Source organism: Thalassophryne amazonica, chromosome 3 (genome assembly GCF_902500255.1).
Source record: "Thalassophryne amazonica chromosome 3, fThaAma1.1, whole genome shotgun sequence".
Lineage (NCBI taxonomy): Eukaryota > Metazoa > Chordata > Actinopteri > Batrachoidiformes > Batrachoididae > Thalassophryne > Thalassophryne amazonica.
The window spans coordinates 74,745,899-74,770,435 of NC_047105.1; the positions used below are offsets into that span (position 1 = coordinate 74,745,899).

General features: G+C 41.6%; 1 protein-coding gene across 2 annotated transcripts in view; it reads left to right on the plus strand.

Moving 5' to 3' along the window:
- The window catches only part of LOC117507054 (retinoic acid receptor gamma-A-like), a 108,924-nt gene that overhangs the window by 77,907 nt on the left and 6,480 nt on the right, over window positions 1-24,537 (plus strand). For both annotated transcript variants that reach the window (XM_034166752.1, XM_034166753.1), the window contains 5 exons: window positions 17,611-17,759; window positions 22,116-22,257; window positions 22,349-22,512; window positions 22,664-22,840; window positions 23,110-23,314. In XM_034166752.1, coding sequence (XP_034022643.1) covers window positions 17,611-17,759; window positions 22,116-22,257; window positions 22,349-22,512; window positions 22,664-22,840; window positions 23,110-23,314 — 837 coding nt within the window. The remainder of the gene's footprint in view (window positions 1-17,610; window positions 17,760-22,115; window positions 22,258-22,348; window positions 22,513-22,663; window positions 22,841-23,109; window positions 23,315-24,537) is intronic.

Sequence of the window (24,537 nt, forward strand, 5' to 3'; positions counted from 1 at the left end):
GGGGGGCAGTGCCCCTGCAAAAACCAAAAAATTGTAATAAAAATAAAGGTGGACCTACAGAAATTTAAAATTAATTAGGTATTTGAATCGAAGACAGCGCTAAAAAAATGTATTAATCTTTTGGAAAAAACCCTGAAAAACTATACGAGGTTAGAGGACAAGTTGGGACATGCCTATCTCGGCTTTCAGTGCTTACCAGTGGAGTGAGTATAAGAGAAATTGTGGAGAGCTGGGCTTGTCCCAACTTGTCCTCTAACACTCCGAAACGGAGGTGTTCCTTTGTCTCGCTCCATCAGCAAATCAGTCGTGACGCGCGAAGCCTCCGCGCGGCTTTCCATGACAAAATCTCTTGTTAAAAGTGAAATCTGCCGGAAAATAGCTGATGTCCAGCTCTTGTGATAACCAGAGAAATTGCACACGACGGTCCCAGCTCCACCGAGCCATCCGTTTAGAAATGATGTGGTGGTTTCTGCCTCTCGATGGCGGCTCGGAGCGCGGCGCCATTGTGGGCCGTCCTTAAAGCAGTAGTAACACTCTTTATTCTCTGTGAAGCCCGTAAAATTTTCACCGAAAGCCAGATAATTTTTTCGAATGGTTTCCCACTGCCTGTCTCTAACAGTTTCTGAAAAAATTCTGATGGAAAAAAAGCCCAAATCATTCCGCCATTTTCTCGCAATGAAACGACGACGAGAGGGGTGGAGCAGTGCTCACTCAAAGCCTGCCCACAGGCAAATGACGCAACCGACAGGAGTGGAAAAACTCACGCATGCGCACGAAGGTTCAAGCTTGGCTGACGTAAAAACATATGAATCAAATCCATATAGTTTTTGAAAAAAATAAAAAGGTACGATACTTTTCTAACAGACCTCGTATGTAAGAGAGTGAAAATGAATGGAAACAAATAGAACTACTGTAAAAAAAAGTCAAAGGATTCCATATATTTTTTTGCCTCTCAATACTTGAATTGGGTTTATTTTAATAACAGTACATTTTACCACAGTGGTTCTCAAACTGCGGGGCAGGCCACCCTTGGGGACCACATAGTGAATAACTGAGTTTTTAAAAAAATACAAACAGAATTAAAATGAAGCTGATATATGTGACCACAATTTAAAAACAAACAAGAAAGACTATTCACATGATTCCACAAGCCAGTCAAGGCTCAAATGAGCAATTTTTGTTTGTTTTTTTCCCAGCAGTGTGCAAACAAACTAGAACAGCTATTCCCGGGCTTAAGAACACCAGGGGCCCACCCAAAACATTAAAATTTTGATCAGTACATAAAATTAAGATGAAGTATTTCAGTATATGTGTTAAGTTAAAGTATGTCATACAAAACTATAATGGAGTGTAACACATAATTTAAATCCCATTTATTATTGTTACTAGTCCTAGTAATATTTTAAGCTTTGTTACAATATTGAAAAACAAAGACCTTTTTTAAAAGTTTCTTTTTAAGGACCGCTCGCGGCCCACCAGGGGACCACAGCCCACATTCTGGGAATCACTGGATAAGGGGGGAAAAATTGTCTTATTTTTGTTATTTTCCAGAATATTACTAATTTTTCAGAAATATGAAGTTGTTCTTTTGAGAAGAGGGCTAGAGAACCACGACCCTGATATAAAACTATCACTGTAAAACTAAAATAAATAAAAAAAAACCCAGGAGCATCCTCCCTTATTGTCTGTCTGGAGCGTTGACATTAATGTGATGGTCTCCATGGAGGAACACCGCTCAGAAAGTTCAGATATCTTTGACCGTCCACTGCACTGATCGTGTGCACGGAGCAACATGGTGCACGTAGCACACACACTGTATCACTAGAGGACAGATTTTCATAAGCTCTCATGAGAGCTGTCCCTGACACATACAGCTGATTTTTGTGTTTTTTAATTGCACACTATCTGGTGAAATACTAAGCTGAGCTTTAGGTTTTGTCCTTTTCCAGACTCTGGTTTCACTCAGTATTAGCACTGTGGGCTTTTTCTTCATGCTGCGGCTCAGAAAAACAAACACACACTCTGTCTGTCTATGGAAGCCGACTTGCTGAATTCTATTCATATGTGTCACTAAACAGGCTTCTTGTTTTCAAGTGAAATCCTCACACACGGTTTCAGGTGTGTGAGCCAATACGAAACGTTCCCCCGCTGTAGTGATTTGAATCCAGAGGTATCGAGCCGTCAGCAGTGCTCACTAATGATGATGGATCAGCAGTCAGGATGACAAACACCACAGCGGGGCCTGTTTCAACTCGCTAAGGAGCTTCGCCAGATGTCAGCCTGAAAGACAAATGTCCACAAGTGTCCATAAATCATCTTGCATAAAAATAGTTGTTTTTTTTCCCACTGATCCTGTAGGTATCGAGGTTTGTCCTCCGCAGGTTTGATGTCATTAAACAAACCGGATGTGCACAAAAATGTGTAGCGTTTTGGAGGCAAAAAAAAATCAAAAACATATTGTGAGTTTCTTGTGTTTCAGCATTCTGTGTGTGTGTGTGTGTGTGGTGAGGTCATCTTTTCCTGTGTTTTATGTGAAGCGGTTCAGCACCTCTCTGCCTTCCTCCTTTGTTTCTTTAAAGTGAGCGAGGACGAGTCCGTCCACTCTGCTGCCGCCGTCCAAAGCTTTTCTCCTCATGTTGTTCTTAGATGTTGTGTTGTCAGTGTATGTTTGTTCCTCAGTTAATATACAATGTTACTTCTGTTACATAGTGTGTAATGATTCAGTTCTGGTTGCAAAGACTCAGTTCACAGATTGGGACTGTGTGAGGAAGAAAGGGGTGAAGTTGGAATTGGGATTTGATTGTCGATGTTTCTGGCCTTCTTCAGGGAAAAAAACCCCTCTAAATTCAGTTCTCTAACTTCCACTCCTCTTTCAGTGGAGCGTTCATAGGTGTTTCTATCTGTCTGTGTGTATATGCACACACACATACACCCTTGTCTGTTTCACTCCTCCATGAATCTCTATAACTGTCTTGATGGCTTCCCTCACCCCTCACTCATCTTCTTCCATGATCAGTTATTGAGAAGTGTTTATTGTCAACATATTGACCATGCAGTACCACACTGTTGGTATTTCTTAATGATTACTGTAAATTAAGTTCAGACATATTCAGTCACTTGGAAATGTTTCTGTAACCATCACCTGACTTGTCTAAATCAATCTGGCTGTGAAAGTGATGATTTACTATCATAGAGCTACACTAATAACTGCCTGTACTCATGCATCCCATTATTTCGGAATCATTTTAGAAATTTAGCACCCTAACATCGGTGTGTCTGTGTGAACGGGGTAAATGTGACACATCATTGTAAAGCACTTTGAGCTTCTTATGCAGAGAGAAAAGTGCTATATAAATGCAGTCGATTTACCATTTCATGCGCCTCCATATAAAAAATACAGTGACTGTAATCAAAGTACCACAGAAACTGGATCATTAAAATTTGCTTGAGTAAAATTTTGCAACAGAGTGTGTTACACTGTGTTTATATAATGATTTGTGAAGCACTTTGTCGTGTCTTCCAGCTCAATACTGTATCCAGATTGTCCACCGAGACTGGACTCTGTAAGATAAAAATGGCTGGAATTCCTAAATGGTTAATGTGATCATTTTGCTGAATTCCTTTAATGTGAGATGAAATTCTGCAGTACAAGCATATCTTGATTGTTTTTCAGCACTATTGTGATGGTTGACAAAGGCAAAATTACAAAAATTTCCACTGTCCAAATACTTGCAGACCAACATGATGTCCTCCCCTGTCCGGTGTCCACAGACCAAAGGTCATCAGACAGACAACATCAATGCAACAACAAGAGTTATTGTTCATAGAAATCATCACTTTTACAGCCAGTGTTCTTCAGACAGGGGATGGACACATGAACATTTCCATGTCACTGAATATGTCTTGGACTTTATTTACACCAGTCATTAAGTAATACACAAAGTGTGGTACTGCATGGTAAATCTGTCAGGAGTAGAAGTAAGTTCTGTAGACAATGAGGCCTCTTGGTGCCGGTGCTCATATCCAGATTCCGTAGAATTTGGAGGAGGCAGTTCTTTAAAAAAACTCAGTGACTGTGCAAGAAGGGGACTAGTGAGGGAAGCCACCAAGACACTGATGACAATCCTGAAGGAGTTATAGGTGTCTTTGGATATGCCTTGAGAAACTGGGAATAGTGCTAGTCACAGTCAGGAGTCACAGCTTCATACAAGAAAACAGATCAAATCTAGGCTTGAGTCTCCCATGTGCCTTCTGGCAGACTGTGGCTGAAATTTCACATCTCTTTTAGAAAGTCCTTCTTTCTTCCACTCCACCATGAAGCTGTAAAACTGGTGATGCAACAGACAAAAATCACACTATGCGCAGTTTCTCCAATCATAGCCACAGGAGCCTATATTTCTCTGTGGCTTTCCTAAGTTTTCTATGAAGGATCCTGCCTGTCAAAGTGATTATTTGTATTAACAATTACTGTTGTAGTTTTTTCCAGTCATTTAAGGGTTCTGACAAAGGGGGAACTGTGTGTAAAAATATCTAAGTCCTGAGTTAAAGCTACGGCCTTTCAAATTTCACAAAACTGACGAAATTTAGTTTTTACTGAAACCCAGTTTATTTTATAACATGTTGCAAAATTACAGCTTGTTTTAATGAAGAGAACATATTTACCTGGGGGAAATCCATTAGGAAAATTTTATTTTCCTTTTAACAGAGTCTACAGGAGGAAGTGCGCATACGCACGCATGAAATTTTGAGATTAACTTTGCCCTGACACACTTGCATGATGTGCATTCCCGGGGCATAAACGCTAACTTTCATAAGATGTTTCATATATCACCTCCAAGGTGTCATCTGGTTTCAAAAACAGAATTTTTAAATTTGAAAGTGTTTATATCTCGCTAACTTTTACAAAATATATGTGAAACAGACTTATACAGAAATAAGCTGTTTCAGAGCGTTTTCCAACATCTTGGTTTATTTTGTTCAAGCAAGCAGCCAGCTGACGTTGCAGTCTTAATTACTATGATGGGCTGTTGCCATGTGCTTCCCAGCATCCTTGCAGAGATCGGAGGAAGCCCCCACGTAATGTGACGTTGCTACCAAATGTAGGTCATGGCGCCTGAATCATTTGAGTTTCTCCCCTGAAGGGGAGAAATTCTAAATTATTTCCAGACAACAACAAATTTTGAGCATATTGGGAATATCACATTATGAATCCCTTATTTAAATGCTAAGGAACAAAACTATAGTGGTGCCAAAGAAAAAATTTTTTATGACTTCAATCTTAAAAATCTCAGAGGTCGTGCAGCTTTAATGCAATGTTTTTGTTGAATCAAAGTAAAAAGTCTCTTCCCCTTTGTTGCTGCTGTTTTTATGGAGCCATCTCCTTTTAAAAAAGTCACCACCAGTGGCAGGAAGGGCTCCTCCTCCTGCCGGGACAGGAAGATGAGAGAGGACAGAAGGAAAAGAGGGTTATTAGTGAGGAGGGGACATCGACAGTGAACTTAGAACAGCTGATGGAAGCGATTGTCGTCCTTCTGCTAACCACTGACTCAGCATATTTCACGCTGGCTGTCATCTTATCAGCCCATAAATTCCATCGTAGGAGAATAAATGGCCACTGCTTAAATAATCAGAAATACACAATGGACTGAGAAAATGACAGTTATAAAGTTTTCTCTCTCTCTCTCTCTCTCTTCAGATATTTAAACACTGAGAACACTTTTCCCTCTCTGTCATCACTGTGTTCCTGTGAAATTTGCTTTTCATGTTCACTCAGAATAATGAAGTTTTTTGGGGGAGAGTTTTTTTTTTTCTTTTCTCTGTGTTGTCTCTTTGTTCCTGCGACATTTTTCAGGGCCCTTTCACACATAGTGCAAATATGTATAACTCAGGGCGACACCCATCGGGGCAGCTCGTATGGGCGAACCACAAAACATCGCGCCGACGGGCACGATGCCGGTGCGACGGTTTGTGCACGCGGGAACACAGTGCCACCAGCTGCATGATGTGGTTAGCAGCTGCTGTGAAGAAAGAATAAATAAAAAAAATTTAAAATACATGCTGCGATGATTTTGTGCACGTGGAAACACAGCAGCTTTTCACAGTGTGAAAATAAAAATTACATGCCACCCACGGGAATCGAACCTGCGCCAAAAGCTCTGATTACCAGTCAGAAGGTTTACCACTGAGCTACAGTTGCTGTCCTGTAAAAGCTGCAGGAAACTCCCTCATATCAGGAAGGACATGGACGTATTTAAAAAAAAAACACACACACACACACAATATAAAAACACAGCATTATATTGAATCCCTCTTATCAAGCAGACAATACAAGTATGATGTGCCTGTTCCTCTGTAGATGACCCATGGTCACAGACATACAGTCACAAAATGACATGAATGATGAAGCAGTTCGCTCTTCTCATGTCTACATCTACTGGTCCAGTGTGTCCAGCGGGCCGCGCATGTGTTCTGCCCGACAGCCTGAGCTCACATGGGTGGTTTGACAGTCAGATTGTCAGGGCAGCTGACAATCGTGTTCTGATATGACGGTCCGTCTCAAACTGGGGGCAGCCTGTCACCAAGCGATCTATGTTTTTATTTATGTCCACGTGATGACAGCAAGCAGACACACGCATGTCACAGTGAGCAGTTGTTAGTCCATGTCTGTCCAAACACAGTACATCTTGTTCAGCTGGGATTCCAGCTTGGGACTGCGGCAAGGGCGGTCGCATCTCCTCCTCCTCCTCCTCCTCCTCTCTCCTCTCCCTCTGTGCTTTTCTATCTCTGCTCCAACCTTCAAAAGTCCCAACTTCACCACACTGTGAATTCTTCGAACTACAACCCCATTTCCAATGAAGTTGGGACGTTGTACAAAATGTAAATAAAAACAGAATACGATGATTTGCAAATCCTCTTCAACCTATATTCAATTGAATACAGCTCAAAGACAAGATATTTAATGTTTAAACTGATAAACTTTGTTGTTTTTGTCAGAAGTCAGATTACCAGAGCAAGAATTTTAGCTGAGGAAGCTTCTGCAATTAAAAGCAAAACGTCCTTGCATCAAGCAACCCAGTCCAATCGAAGATTCAAGCTTCTCTACTATGGAAACCACCTGGACAACTGAGTTCACAGAAACTTTGTTGTTTTTGTGCAAATATTTGCTCATTTTGAAATGGATGCCTGCAACACATTTCAAAAAAGCTGGGACAGTGGTATGTTTACCACTGTGTTACATCACCTTTCCTTCTAACAACACTCAATAAGCATTTGGGAACTGAGGACACTAATTGTTGAAGCTTTGTAGGTGGAATTCTTTCCCATTTTTGCTTGATGTACGACTTCAGTTGTTCAGCAGTCCGGGGTCTCCGTTGTAGTATTTTGCGCTTCATAATGTGCCACACATCTTCAATGGGTGACAGGTCTGGACTTCAGGCAGGCCAGTCTAGTACCCGCACTCTTTTACTACAAAGCCACACTGTTGTAACATGTGAAGAATGTGGCTTAATGTCTTGCTGAAATAAGCAGGGACGTCCCTGAAAAACACGTTGCTTGGATGACAGCATGTGTTGCTCCAAAATCTGGATGTACCTTTCAGCATTGATGGTGCCATCACAGATGTGTAAGTTGCCCATGCCATGGGCCCTAACACACCCCCATACCATCACAGATGCTGGCTTTTGAACTTTGCGCTGGTAACAATCTGGATGGTCTTTTTCCTCTTTTGTCCAGAGGACACAACGTCCATAGAGGGCATGATTGAAAATGAACCCAATAGGATCTTAATAATTGATGGAAATAACTATATATTATATATTGCACTGGGATACCAATTAAACAACTGCAAATTATAAAGAAGACAATGCTCATACAGTATTTTATTTTAAGGTATTTTAGTGTTGCGTTATTTTTTAATATTATTTAGAGTGTGACTTTATGCATTCACTGCAACATTTGCTGTGCCTGTTCACTCACATTCCACATTATGCCGCTGAGCTCTTTGTGAGGTGAAAAGTTATGTAAAAACATAATTTGCTATGCAAATGAATATTTTGCAGACTCAGGGTGACAACAGTGTGCACATAGATCCTTATATATTTGGAGGGTCTCCAGCACAAATACCACACCCATCTCTGGATGAAGCTGCACCTTAAACAGAGAGAAAAAACAGAATCAGGCATCAGAAAGACAAGAAATACAGTATAATTTGTTAGCATGAATCAACAAGAAAAACAAGAAATACTAAGGTGATCACCGGCCCCTAGTCCTAAGCTTCACTAAAAGATCCAGAATTTAGGTAAAGTTGAGGCTGCGGCCCGCTCCGTTTACTAATAAAATGAATTAAAAGAGTAAAAAGCGTAGAACTATACTATGCCAGTATGCTAGCCATGTGAAAGGGAAAATAAGTGCATCTTAAGTCTGGACTTGAAAGTCTCTACAGAATCTGCCTGTTTTATTCACTCAGGGAGATCATTCCACAGAACAGGGGCACGATAAGAGAAAGCTCTATGACCCGCAGACTTCTTATTCACCCTAGGGACACAAAGTAGTCCTGCACCCTGAGAACGCAAAGCCCAGGCCGGTACGTAAGGTTTAATTAGGTCAGCTAGGTAGGGAGGTGCCGGTCTGTGAATAATTTTATAGACTAGTAGCAGAACCTTAAAACCTGATCTCACTGGGACAGGAAGCCAGTGAAGGGATGCCAAAATGGGTGTAATGTGGTCAAACTTTCTGCTTCCTGTCAAAGGTCTGGGAGCAGCATTTTGAACCAATGGGAGAGCCCTAATGCTGGACTGCAGTAAACCAGAAAATAGAACATTGCAGTATTGCAATCTAGAAGAGATAAACGCATGGATCAGGGTCTCAGCATCAGCCATAGACAGGAGGGGACAAATCTTCATTATATTTCGCAGGTGGAAGAAAACAGTCCTCATAATATTTCTAATGTGGAGGTCAAAGGACAATGTAGGATCAAAAATTACCCCAGGGTTCCTCACTTTGTCAGTGTGATGTATGACACATGAGCCTAGGTTAAGCGTTAACTGGTCAAATTGATGCTGATGTCTCACTGGACCAAGAACCATCATTTCAGTCTTATCAGAGTTTAAAAGTAGGAAGTTTCTAGACATCCACCTTCTCACTGAAGCAAGGCAATCTGGATTTTATGTCAAATATCTGAAGCTTTAGTACAACAGTCATTTCCACATAAATTCAGCATTATTTCATCATAAAAGGCGGTGGAAGCGATCGGCGCACCGCGGCTAAACAAGCTGCTTGCTGATGTGTTCCATATGTCTCGGTCATTTCAAAGCGTCATGGAATTTCATCGAGTTTCTGCTTAAAATGGCCTTGTTTCTGCTTAAAACTGACTTTAGGGGTGGACCGTTCAGTCTGCGACACCAGTAGCTTAGTAATCATTTTTCAGTACTTATTTATGCTTGACTTGTAAATATTACTTATTTACAGTTGTTTACATGAAACCTAAAAGTGTCCTATTCTTCTTTTATTTACCAACTATTATGTCTTTGGGGTGGGGGGTGGTGGTGGTGCAGTGACTCATGGGATTGTTTGGGGCGCACACAGGGGATACACCTGATGCATCCTTCATTTTCTGGGGAAAAAAGGCTGCACACGTCAGCTGCTTCACAAGCAGCCTGTGAAATGGGACAGCCTGGTCACACCTCTTATAAGCGGGTGACGAGTGCAAGCTCAGAAGCGTGCAGCCGGTGAATTGGGTGGGACACACGTTATGTCTCTGGAGCTGCATTTATAAAGGACCAAAAGTAACTGGACACTTGGCTACTGGGTTGTTCGGCAGTCAACATGTTTTATTCCCTCATTATTTCATTCACAGCTCAGCAGAATGAAGGTAGGAATTTAATTTTCGATGGTACATATCTCCACATAAATCAGTAAAAAATGTAAATGTAATGGCTCGGTTTGTCACTCTTTGAGTCCCACCTGACCCATCCTCCAAACCGTGACTATCCAGGGTTGGGACCAGGAAGCAGAGTTATAGTCTTACACACCTCTCTGCAGCTTCTCTCCCCCTGCCATCCCCTCATTACCCCATCCCCGTAGAGACGGTGTCTGCTCCCAGACCACCAATAACCAGCAAAAATCTATTTAAGCATAAAAATTCAAAAAGAAAAAATAATATAGCACCTTCAACTGCACCACAGACTAAAACAGTTAAATGTGGTCTATTAAACATTAGGTCTCTCTCTTCTAAGTCCCTGTTGGTAAATGATATAATAATTGATCAACATATTGATTTATTCTGCCTTACAGAAACCTGGTTACAGCAGGATGAATATGTTAGTTTAAATGAGTCAACACCCCCGAGTCACACTAACTGTCAGAATGCTCGTAGCACGGGCCGGGGCGGAGGATTAGCAGCAATCTTCCATTCCAGCTTATTAATTAATCAAAAACCCAGACAGAGCTTTAATTCATTTGAAAGCTTGACTCTTAGTCTTGTCCATCCAAATTGGAAGTCCCAAAAACCAGTTTTATTTGTTATTATCTATCGTCCACCTGGTCGTTACTGTGAGTTTCTCTGTGAATTTTCAGAACTTTTGTCTGACTTAGTGCTTAGCTCAGATAAGATAATTATAGTGGGCGATTTTAACATCCACACAGATGCTGAGAATGACAGCCTCAACACTGCATTTAATCTATTATTAGACTCTATTGGCTTTGCTCAAAATGTAAATGAGTCCACCCACCACTTTAATCATATCTTAGATCTTGTTCTGACTTATGGTATGGAAATAGAAGACTTAACAGTATTCCCTGAAAACTCCCTTCTGTCTGATCATTTCTTAATAACATTTACATTTACTCTGATGGACTACCCAGCAGTGGGGAATAAGTTTCATTACACTAGAAGTCTTTCAGAAAGCGCTGTAACTAGGTTTAAGGATATGATTCCTTCTTTATGTTCTCTAATGCCATATACCAACACAGTGCAGAGTAGCTACCTAAACTCTGTAAGTGAGATAGAGTATCTCGTCAATAGTTTTACATCCTCATTGAAGACAACTTTGGATGCTGTAGCTCCTCTGAAAAAGAGAGCTTTAAATCAGAAGTGCCTGACTCCGTGGTATAACTCACAAACTCGTAGCTTAAAGCAGATAACCCGTAAGTTGGAGAGGAAATGGCGTCTCACTAATTTAGAAGATCTTCACTTAGCCTGGAAAAAGAGTCTGTTGCTCTATACAAAAGCCCTCCGTAAAGCTAGGACATCTTACTACTCATCACTAATTGAAGAAAATAAGAACAACCCCAGGTTTCTTTTCAGCACTGTAGCCAGGCTGACAAAGAGTCAGAGCTCTATTGAGCTGAATATTCCATTAACTTTAACTAGTAATGACTTCATGACTTTCTTTGCTAACAAAATTTTAACTATTAGAGAAAAAATTACTCATAACCATCCCAAAGACGTATCGTTATCTTTGGCTGCTTTCAGTGATGCCGGTATTTGGTTAGACTCTTTCTCTCCGATTGTTCTGTCTGAGTTATTTTCATTAGTTACTTCATCCAAACCATCAACATGTTTATTAGACCCCATTCCTACCAGGCTGCTCAAGGAAGCCCTACCATTATTTAATGCTTCGATCTTAAATATGATCAATCTATCTTTGTTAGTTGGCTATGTACCACAGGCTTTTAAGGTGGCAGTAATTAAACCATTACTTAAAAAGCCATCACTTGACCCAGCTATCTTAGCTAATTATAGGCCAATCTCCAACCTTCCTTTTCTCTCAAAATTCTTGAAAGGGTAGTTGTAAAACAGCTAACTGATCATCTGCAGAGGAATGGTCTATTTGAAGAGTTTCAGTCAGGTTTTAGAATTCATCATAGTACAGAAACAGCATTAGTGAAGGTTACAAATGATCTTCTTATGGCCTCGGACAGTGGACTCATCTCTGTGCTTGTTCTGTTAGACCTCAGTGCTGCTTTTGATACTGTTGACCATAAAATTTATTACAGAGATTAGAGCATGCCATAGGTATTAAAGGCACTGCGCTGTGGTGGTTTGAATCATATTTGTCTAATAGATTACAATTTGTTCATGTAAATGGGGAATCTTCTTCACAGACTAAAGTTAATTATGGAGTTCCACAAGGTTCTGTGCTAGGACCAATTTTATTCACTTTATACATGCTTCCCTTAGGCAGTATTATTAGACGGTATTGCTTAAATTTTCATTGTTACGCAGATGATACCCAGCTTTATCTATCCATGAAGCCAGAGGACACACACCAATTAGCTAAACTGCAGGATTGTCTTACAGACATAAAGACATGGATGACCTCTAATTTCCTGCTTTTAAACTCAGATAAAACTGAAGTTATTGTATTTGGCCCCACAAATCTTAGAAACATGGTGTCTAACCAGATCCTTACTCTGGATGGCATTACCCTGACCTCTAGTAATACTGTGAGAAATCTTGGAGTCATTTTTGATCAGGATATGTCATTCAAAGCGCATATTAAACAAATATGTAGGACTGCTTTTTTGCATTTACGCAATATCTCTAAAATCAGAAAGGTCTTGTCTCAGAGTGATGCTGAAAAACTAATTCACGCATTTATTTCCTCTAGGCTGGACTACTGTAATTCATTATTATTAGGTTGTCCTAAAAGTTCCCTAAAAAGCCTTCAGTTAATTCAAAATGCTGCAACTAGAGTACTAACGGGGACTAGAAGGAGAGAGCATATCTCACCCATATTGGCCTCTCTTCATTGGCTTCCTGTTAATTCTAGAATAGAATTTAAAATTCTTCTTCTTACTTATAAGGTTTGAATAATCAGGTCCCATCTTATCTTAGGGACCTCGTAGTACCATATCACCCCAATAGAGCGCTTCGCTCTCAGACTGTAGGCTTACTTGTAGTTCCTAGGGTTTGTAAGAGTAGAATGGGAGGCAGAGCCTTCAGCTTTCAGGCTCCTCTCCTGTGGAACCAGCTCCCAATTCAGATCAGGGAGACAGACACCCTCTCTACTTTTAAGATTAGGCTTAAAACTTTCCTTTTTGCTAAAGCTTATAGTTAGGGCTGGATCAGGTGACCCTGAACCATCCCTTAGTTATGCTGCTATAGACATAGACTGCTGGGGGGTTCCCATGATGCACTGTTTCTTTCTCTTTTTGCTCTGTATGCACCACTCTGCATTTAATCATTAGTGATCGATCTCTGCTCCCCTCCACAGCATGTCTTTTTCCTGGTTCTCTCCCTCAGCCCCAACCAGTCCCAGCAGAAGACTGCCCCTCCCTGAGCCTGGTTCTGCTGGAGGTTTCTTCCTGTTAAAAGGGAGTTTTTCCTTCCCACTGTAGCCAAGTGCTTGCTCACAGGGGGTCGTTTTGACCGTTGGGGTTTTACATAATTATTGTATGGCCTTGCCTTCCAATATAAAGCGCCTTGGGGCAACTGTTTGTTGTGATTTGGCGCTATATAAAAAAAAATTGATTGAATTGATTGATTGACCTGTGCGTGGAGCTCTGCACAGATGTATCACAGGAGCTGATTCACAGGAGTCGTGCTGGCTTTTTTCCTGCTGTTGACTGAGGCTGTGACACCGAAAGGGGTGAGCTGCAGGTTAAGAAGAGAGAGGGTTATTTTTTTTTCTTTGGTAAGCCACAGCTCTGAGGCCGAGCTCAGTTCAGGGTGATGACAGCTCCTGACAGTTTTTAGCTCCTCCACGGCAGGTAGACTCCTCCCTCCTCCTTCAGCCCAGCATTTTTCACTCTGTCTCTTTCCGTCACGTTTCAGTAAGTCGCGTCCGTCCTCACCTTTTCTCTGCGCCCTCAGACAGTGTCAGTCACTCCCTCTCTGCTGGCGCCAGATGCAGATTTGCTGTTTTTCCGCTTGTTCTCTCAGGGCCACTTTTACATAGTCAGAGTCACAGAGTCATAAACAGATATTTAGCTCTGCCCCCGTCATATCTGACCCCACACACACCTGAGCGGCAGTAGTCCAAAACTCAGTACATAGATCCACTGTATTATTCTTTCATCACACAGCAAGTTTGGACAACTGATTTTTTTTATTTATCAACTTTCTCACTGTAATTCTCTGAGTGACGTGTCACCTCAGAAATAAATCATCATGTCTACTGACAATGTTCCCATTACGCAAAAACAGCTAAGTGTTCTTTTCATGTGCAAGCAGAGACTTGCTCAGTTGGTTGGTAGTTATGGTTCAAAAAACATTGACTTTCATACACAGCAGCTCAGATTTGTTTTTAATAATCAGACAGACTGACATTTTTTTCCTTGCTGTTATTTGACTGTGGATTAAAAATATGCCACAAACACAAAGTAAAATAGAAAGATGTTATACTTAAAGGGAGTCAGAATCTGTTCTTAATCTGCTTTTTACACTTAGATGTGGTTGGACTTTTATATTAAACATAAATCCCACAGCTCCCTGGGTGTCCATGTTGAAATTACCCCACTCGAAGAAAAATCAAGCCTGAAATGGTTTGTTTAACATATGTGCAACATATGTCACAGAGGTCTTTCTCTGGACTCCTGCCTGCTCTGCAAGACACAGCCGCTGAGCTGATCTGTCCTGAAGAGACAGAGAGACATCTCCCCTTATGTCAGAAAGAGTGTGTGGCAGTAACTCATTTACATTTAAAGTAACAGGAACATAAACTTGTTGTTTCACACAACAAACAATGAAACTTTTATGGGAATTACTGAATTTCTAGATGTGGACCAGTCCACTGTTCATACCACATGTTGCCACGTTGGCAATTAAAAAATAAAAAAATCACATCACATTAGTGTTAGCATATGCGGACACATGAGCCATCGTTACTTCCAGAGTATAAGTCACATTCTTTTTTTTTTGTATTTTTGTGTGTTGTTTTTTACTAGTTTGGGAGGTCCTGCAATTTATACTCTGGTATGACTTGTATACTGAAAAATCACACATTCATTATTAATCATCATCATCTTCAACCGCTTATCCGGGACCAGGTCCAGCAGGGGACCCCAAACTTCCCTTTCCCGTGCCACATTAACCACCTCTGACTGGTGGAATCCTGAGGCGTTTCCAGGCCAGTGTGGAGATATAATCTCTCCACCTAGTCCTGGGTCTTCACTGGGGTCTCCTTCCAGATGAATGTGCCTGGAACACCTCCCTAGGGAGCTGCCCAGGGGGCATCCTTACCAGATGCCCAAACCACCTCAGCTGACTCCTTACAACATGAAGGAGCAGCAGCTCTACTCCGAGCTCCTCACATAAGACTGAGCTTCTCACCTTATATCTAAGGGAGACACCAGCCACCCTCCTGAGGAAGCCCATTCCGGCCACTTGTACCCACTATCTAATTCTTTTAGTCATGACCCAACCCTCATGACCATAGGTGAAAGTAGGAACGAAGATTGATCAGTAGATCGAGAGCTTCGCCTTTCGGCTCAGATCCCTTCACACATTTATATAGGACTTTTCCAGGAATGAAAGTGCTAAACAAAATAAACTCCAATAGTAAAAGAATATGTGCCAGTAATGAAAAGTACACTACAATATACGAAAATCTCAAATAACAGTTGATAATACAGAAAAAAGATGTGACTTATACGCTGGAAAATACGCTAATATAATATATGATTAACATAAGGAGTCTTATGCTGGTTAATGCTAACATTTACCTAATGCTAGCAGTTAGCATCTACAGTGGTCAGGGTAACCGGCAGAACATGACCACTTGTTTCCCTTCATCTTTTTGCTTTTATTCGTTGATGGGGGTTCAAAAGGAATTGCTTTCTCTTGTTATAAATAATATGTATGATTTTCCGTTTCACAAAAATTAGGTTTCTGAAAGTTGTTAGCCTGCACTACCACCCAATAGATAGTGTACATCGAAGCAACCACTGATTCTTCTTATTTTTCTTCTTTCTTTAGTCTTTTCCATCCGCAAAAATGGAAAATATTAAGTAAATTTGTCCCGTTTGGGCCACTGAATCAACATGGTGCCCTCCATGAGGGGGCACGCTCCCAAGTAGATATGAAGGGCTCATTGTAAACTTATGAAAACACATTGATTAGTGTTGCAGATAATTGTATACACTAATGAACTGATGGTTATGAATGCTACATATGATACATTTCTGCTAATGAATGCCCCTTAATCCTGCGCACTGTAGCTTGAAGGTTGTAACAAGGTTTCACGTCTTACATTTTATAAATTATGTTTTTCTTTCAAGTGCACTGTTTTGTTTTGTTTTTCTTTCTCCATTTTCTTTTTGACAAACAGTGTCTGTGTCGGTGGGTGGAGACGTTATCAGTTTAGCATGTCATATCTGAAAATATTTTTTAAAATTTAAACCAGGCTGGTCTTTGTAGTTAATGAAATTCTTCAGTCAAGGTCAAAGTTAAATGGTCAGGATTTTATTTAACATTTTCTGGCGTTGGGAAGTGTCTGTCCTGAGACTCACCACCTTCTTTTTCTTTTCATTTACCCTCTCAGAGTTTTATTTGATTATTTCTTTGTGCCTCTGTCTCTCTTTTTGAAACCTTACCACTCTTGTTAATGGCAAGCTGTGGGTTCAGGTTGGGGTTGCAAAGGTGGGGTGGGGGGCCACATATGGGCCAGTCCTGTGCTGTCCAATGGAGGTGACAGGAGGAGCTGTGACTGTGGATGTTTGACCCCGGATTCTTTATTTTTACTAGGAAGGGATCCAAGGATGGATCTGTTAATGTGAATAGCTGCCCAAGGTGACTGGATCCCAATAAAGAGGGTGTCAGCCCTGCCCAGGGCCTCCTTCCCATCCTAGACACAACCTTTATAGGGCAGCTTATGAGCCTGGGCAACTATTAAACCCTGTGCAGCCTGCACTGAGGAATTTAGGGCCAGGAAACAAGGGAGTGGGGGTGGAATGGCTGGACGGAGGTGAAGTTGGGGTGACTGAGGGTGAAAGTTGAAAGCCACGTTTGAAGGAATCTGGTTGTCTTCACCTTGAACTTATATTTTACTTGTTTAATCTGAGCCCATTTCTTGAAATGTCACAGAATTCTTCATCTGGACATACTTGTTCCTGCACCTCTTGGACATTGTTGTCGTCGGATGTTTTCATTAGCGGTGGCTGAATAACTTTGTCAGCAAATGGCTTTACATTTTCTCAGCGAGACACAAAGAAGAAGTAACGTGAACGTCCCGCCTCTGTTTGTTCACATGCAGGGCTGGTCGGAAGGCATTTCAAATAAAAATGTGAGCGTGTGCATCCAAACATTTCTAAAAAAAAAGACATCAGAGGTATGCTGTACCCCCCCGCCTTTGCTCTTCAGTAAATGGAGAAGCCAGCCAATCAAATCTCAGCTGCTAATCAAAGTTTTATCATCTGGCCATCAGCTAATTGTGTCTCTTTAAAGTCCTGTCAATCAGCAGTGACACCCCTTCCCTTTTCTCTTAAAATGCCTGCCTTTGAGCTTGCCTTCTGGCCTTAGTGGAGGTGGTGGTGGGGGCAGGGGTGGGGGGCATGTGACCACTCACTCTCCATGATCAGATGTTGTATCAGCTTTCATCATCACAGACCTCAAGAACATCATTCAAACAAGATGCTCAGAACTACTAAAGACCCTGTTCTGTGTGTGTGCAGCGGTGGAGACACAGAGCACCAGTTCAGAGGAGATGGTTCCCAGTTCTCCTTCACCGCCACCTCCTCCTCGAGTCTACAAGCCGTGCTTTGTGTGCCAGGACAAGTCATCTGGATATCACTATGGAGTGAGCTCCTGCGAGGGCTGCAAGGTAAAACAAGCCAGACGCACACAGACGTGACACGACAGTCAGCACGTGCACAGCTGATGCTGAAAACAAGGCCAGAGCCAGACTGTGTTCTCACATTTCCTGCTGCTATAAGCTGCCCTCTAACGTTTCCATAGGAACACTGCACAAAAACAATATGCTGTTTGTTTCAGTGAAACACGAGTCCATGAAATGAAGCTGCTGTCAGGGGACATTAATTTTCCATATTAAAATTGTCCAAATTATTTTTATTAAATTATTGGCAACACTTACAATAAGGGTACATTAATAAACATTAGATAATGCATTAATAAGCACTGACTAAAAGTTAATGGACAGTTAACTAATATATTTAGTGATCATTTATAAAGGTGGTCATCTTAGTTAATAAAGAATCACTAATAGGTAATTAAGAGTTAACTAATGCATTTAGTGATCATTTATAAAGGTGGTCATCTTAGTTAATAAAGAATGACTAACAGGTAATTAAGAGTTAACTAATGTCTTTAGTGATCATTTATAAAGGTGGTCATCTTAGTTAATACAGTCACGTGTACCTTGCCGCTGTTTAAACCCAGTTTCCTCCTGCCGGCTGTGCAGAACACATCACTGCACTTGGAAAACAGTGGACTGTATCATGAGGTTTTTACAGTTGCATTACTGCCACGATCAGGGCATTTGATGAGTGCACTGGCATGCAGCGAGTGTGCTTTTATTTTAAAGTCACAGGTTTGATCAGACACAGAGAGAGAGAGTGAGGGAGAGTGCACGCGAGAGAGAGAGCGAGCGACCGACCTGCTGTTTCTGTTGTGTTTCTGGATTTCTGAGTTGAGGTTCGATTCCCTGTTCTGATTACACACAGGCGCTGTGGGCTGTGTGATCATGTTCTCAGCTGATTCCTCTGGATGTAGTACTCAGTTTTTGGTTGTGTACAGAAGCGCAGTGTTGTACAGACTTGCATGCAGTAACGCTGTGCTGCGCAGACCTGCTTAAAACTGTGTCCAGCTCTCTACGCCGAAGAAAATTAAACATGATTAATTTCTTCTGTCCTACACACGTAGCCCTCAACATACTGCTGTGCAGGGAGAAAAAACTTTATGTACAGCTGCTAAAAGTGGGCGTAGAGCTGCTCAACTCAGCATAGACAATACGCCACAATGAGTAGCTCTACGAATATGCCAATGTGAAAGAGGCTTAAATCTGAGACCATGGTTCTCAGCAGGAAACCGATGGATTGCCTAATCTGGGTAGGGAATGATGTCTTTCCCCACATGAAGGTAGTTCAAATACCTAGGGAACTTGTTCATGAGTGAGGGGACAATGGAGCGTGAGATTGGCCGGAGAATCAGCACAGCAGGGGTGATATTACATTCGCTCTACTGTACTGTTGTGACGAAAAGGGAGCTGAGCCAAAAAGCTCTCGATCTAGTGGTCAATTTTCATTCCTACTCTCACCTATGGTCATGAGGGTTGGGTCATGACTGAAAGAACTAGATTGCGGGTACAAGCGGCCGAAATAGGCTTCCTTAGAAGGGTGGCTGGTGTTTCCCTTAGAGGTAAGGTCATAAACTCGGTCATCCGCGGGGAGGTCGGAGGTACGTCCATCTCCACACTGGCCTGGGAACGCCTCGGGATCCCCCAGTCAGTGGTGGTTAATGTGGCCCGGGAAAGGGAAGTTTGGGGTCCATGGCAACTTTCTGGCTTTAAGAAACACTATAAGAAATCAGGAAAAAAAATTGTGGCAGTCAGTAACGGTTACTTTTTTAGACCAAGCAGAGGGAAAAAAATATGGAATCACTCAATTCTGAGGAAAAAATTATGGAATCATGAAAAACAAAAGAACGCTCCAACACATCACTAGTATTTTGTTGCACCACCTCTGGCTTTTATAACAGCTTGCAGTCTCTGAGGCATGGACTTAATGAGTGACAAACAGTACTCTTCATCAATCTGGCTCCAACTTTCTCTGATTGCTGTTGCCAGATCAGCTTTGCAGGTTGGAGCCTTGTCATGGACCATTTTCTTCAACTTCCACCAACTTCCAACTGAATGAACATCCTCCGAGGCCGGTGATTCCATAATTTTTGCCAGGGGTTGTATATATATATATATATATATATATATATATATATATATATATATATACGAGGGCTGTCCGTAAAGTATAGGTCCTTTTTATTTTTTTCAAAAACTATATGGATTTCATTCATATATTTTTACGTCAGACATGCTTGAACCCTCGTGCGCATGCGTGAGTTTTTCCATGCCTGTCGGTGACGTCATTCGCCTGTGAGCACTCCTTGTGGGAGGAGTCGTCCAGCCCCTCGTCGGAATTCCTTTGTCTGAGAAGTTGCTGAGAGACTGGCGCTTTGTTTGATCAAAATTTTTTCTAAACCTGTGAGACACATCGAAGTGGACATGGTTCGAAAAATTAAGCTGGTTTGTGAAAATTTTAACAGCTGATGAGAGATTTTGAGGTGATTCTGTCGCTTTAAGGACTTTTCACGGTGCGAGACGTCGTGCAGCGCTCTCAGGCAGCGTCATCAGCCTGTTTCAAGCTTAAAACCTCCACATTTCAGGCTCTATTGATCCAGGACGTCGTGAGAGAACAGAGACGTTTCAGAAGAAGTCGGTTTCAGCATTTTATCTGGATATTCCACTGTTAAAGGAGATTTTTTTTAATGAAAGACGTGCGGACGGGTCCGCGCGTCGGGACGCAGCCGACGTGGCGCGGTGGCACAGGAAAAACACCTCCGTGTTGATAACCATTTGTTAAAATCCAGTTGGCTTTTGATGGCTTTCAGTGGAGTGAGTATATGAGAAATTGTTTATCAGCTGGAGATGTTCCAACTTGTCCTTAAGGCTTCCAACGGAGGTGTTTTTCCTGTGGCGGAGCGTCGCGGCGGCTGCGTCCCGACGCTGCAATCCGCCCGCACGTCTTTCATTAAAAAAATCTCCTTTAACAGTGGAATATCCGGATAAAATGCTGAAACCGACTTCTTCTGAAACTTCTCTGTTCTCTCACGACGTCCCGGATCAACAGAGCCTGAAATGTGGAGGTTTTAAGCTTGAAACAGGCTGATGACGCCGCCTGAGAGCGCTGCACGACGTCTCGCACCGTGAAAAGTCCTTAAAGCGACAGAATCACCTCAAAATCTCTCATCAGCTGTTAAAATTTTCACTGAAGACCATCTTAATTTTTCGAACCATGTCCACTTCAATGTGTCTCACAGGTTTAGAAAAAATTTTGATCAAACAAAGTGCCAGTCTCTCAGCAACTTCTCAGACAAAGGAATTCCGACGAGGGGCTGGACGACTCCTCCCACAAGGAGTGCTCACAGGCGAATGACGTCACCGACAGGCGTGGAAAAACTCACGCATGCGCACGAGGGTTCAAGCATGTCTGACGTAAAAACATATAAATGAAAAAATAAAAAGGACCTATACTTTACGGACAGACCTCGTATATATATATATATATATATATATATATATATATATATATATATATATATATATATATATATAGCTGGCCATGTTAGTTAATGCAATAATAAAGAATGAGAATGAGTAACAGGTAATTAATAGTTAACTAATGTGTTTAGTAGTCATTTATTCACAGTGGTCATGTTAGCTAAAGCAGTAATAACCATTAGCAAACAGTAAATTAAGAGTTTGTTTAGAAATCATTCTTTAATTGCATTCAGTATCTTTTTAAATTATATATAAATCAATACTTTAGTTACCATGAACACCACAAAAAATGATTATTAAACAGTCCCTTAATTCACTGTTAATTTATGCTTATTACTGCATTAACTCATGTTAATTAATGTACCCTGATTGTAACGTGTTAGCACATTATTGAAAAAATAAACCCTCTCATATGGTGTATAAAGTGTTGACCTGGTGCACAACCTGCAAAGTCTCAAGTCAGTTATTAAGCAGATTTAAGGACTGGGTGTCTTGATTTTGGTGTCACATCAGTCCAGCATTTCCTTCTGTATTATATCCCCATAAATTGAATAATTGGTGTTCAACTTATATTCTTTGCATTGTTAAATTGAATTCTTATGAGCTACATGTAAAAAATAAATATATAATAAATTCATGACCCCTTACTGGAATGGAGTGAGGGGTCACTCAAATTCTGCGTCGATGCCCCTAAAGGCTCAGGCTGGTATTGCTGGTACTTTTACTCAAGTGATGTTCTAATGGGTGACTCTAACTTTACCCGACTCATTTTCTCATAAGATATCTGTGGTTTTACTCAAACATGTACATCACTGTACACAAGGGTGTTTCATTAATTATACCAGAAATAAAACGGTTATTTTATGGCTTTGTCACAATGGTCAGGGCTTCTTCCGGCGTAGCATCCAGAAGAACATGGTGTACACCTGCCATCGAGACAAGAACTGTCAGATCAACAAAATAACTCGTAACCGCTGCCAGTACTGCCGGCTGCAGAAGTGCTTTGAGGTCGGCATGTCCAAAGAAGGTGAGACTGGAAACATACAGTCGCAAAAGAAGAGAGTTTTTGACGTGTATATCTGGTGTTTCATCACTTTGTGCTGCATTCTTTTTGGTAGCGGTGCGTAATGACAGGAACAAAAAGAAGAAGGACGTGAAAGAAGAGGTGGTGCTGCCAGAGAGCTACGAGCTGAGCAGAGAGCTGGAGGAGCTGGTTAACAAAGTCAGCAAAGCTCACAAAGAAACATTTCCGTCTCTGTGTCAGCTCGGAAAATACACCACAGTGAGTTTTTTTTTCCTTCTTCTTTTTGTTAATTCATCCCTTAAAAAAAACCCTCCACTCAAGCATTGGGCCGGTGCCGTGCCCTGAGGACAGACACAGTATGGGCTCTGCACAGCTGCGCACAAACATGTCCCTTCTTTCTGTCTCCCAGAATTCAAGTGCTGAGCACAGAGTACAGCTGGACTTGGGCCTGTGGGATAAGTTCAGCGAGCTCTCCACTAAGTGCATTATAAAGATTGTGGAATTTGCCAAGCGGCTACCTGGTTTCACTTCGCTCACCATCGCTGACCAGATCACCCTCCTCAAATCTGCATGTCTGGACATCCTGGTATCAACCTCATGCTCCTGTTACTGCTCCTTTTTTAAACATTGTCCCCTCCCACTGTGCTGTTATGTGTATGTGCACTACATTTCCCAGCATGCACATACACATAACAGCACACCCACTTCCTTCACCTACTTAACCTTTCTCATATGTCACACTGCTTAATTGATGGTTAGCGTGCTCAGAAACGTGAATGTAATAAGTGATTGCATTGCATCTTTTTTCCTAATTAATCACCCTCTGTTTTGCTTGTTTGTCCATTGGCTGTTCAGATGTTGAGGATATGCACTCGTTACACTCCAGAGCAAGACACCATGACCTTCTCAGATGGCCTGACTCTCAACAGGACCCAGATGCATAATGCTGGCTTCGGCCCGCTGACAGACCTGGTGTTTGCCTTTGCTGGTCAGCTTCTGCCTTTGGAGATGGACGACACGGAGACGGGTCTCCTCAGTGCCATCTGTCTGATCTGCGGAGGTCAGCCTCATACTCTGTGTGTTCACATCCTGAAAGGAACTATGTCACTGCCTTCAATATTATTATTCCTCATTTTTACATGTCCCACTTCTATGGACATGGTATTAGTACAGCAGGTAACTGTAAGAATAGTTCAAATCGGGTTACAAGCACCAAGATTTGACAGTGTATACCTTTTGGTACATATTGTACAAAAATAACTTTAGCCATTTAAATTTTCAATAGGGGGCCAAGTAGGGGTCAATTGAAGAATTGCACAGGGTTCAAAATTAAAAAAATGTTCCAATCATATTGAAAGTAATACCACATTATGTGTCTGATGATAATGATTCCAAAAAGGTATAGTTTGGGCTGTCTGTGACTGAATGTTCTGGACGTATGGGGTAAAAACAGCAAGAATGGTGACAAAAGTCAGTTTCAGTTTGTACAGGGGTCAAAAATTAAAGTTGCTCCAGTTTTGGTAAAATGGGGTGCAAATTATTGGTTGAACTAATAGGATTTATAAATGGAATAGTTCTGACTGTGTTGAATGTTTGGTCTCCAAAGTAAAGATCAAACAATGTCGACATCCATTGGATTCTATTACATGGGACATATATGTTACGAGGGAAACATATATGTTACCCCGTAACATGATAACTAAGCATGACACATGGTGCAAACTATTCCTTTGTGCATGTAGGTGTTGTTTGCACATGCAACATGATTTATCAATTTCAAAAGGAAATTTAGGGGGTTCTGATAGTTACTATTGTCTTTCAGCTGTCTCCCTTTTGTTCAGTGTTGCCACAGCAAATTCAATATAGATACACAATGGGATTTGTCACAAGTTTTACACTGGATGCCCTTCCTGATGCAATACCAGTTTTACCTGGAGAAACAAATACTGAAGAGGACTCACATCCCGTACATCGTTCCAGTTCCAAAGAAGAACTGGTCCAATGAGCTGAATGACTTCTGACCAGTGGCACTCACTTCCCTGACTTCCTCAAAGCCCAGGTGCAACACTCCCAGGACTGTCTGCAGTTTGCATATTGGGCAGGTGTTGGTGTGGAGGATGCCATCCTCTACCTGCTACACCGAGTCCACTCGCACCTGAATAAGGCAAACAGCACAGTGAGGATTCTCTTTTGCACTTCTCGAGTGCCTTCAACACCATCCTGCCCCTTGTGCTTCAGGAAAATGGAACAGGATGCAATTGGACCCCTGCCCGGTCACTTGGA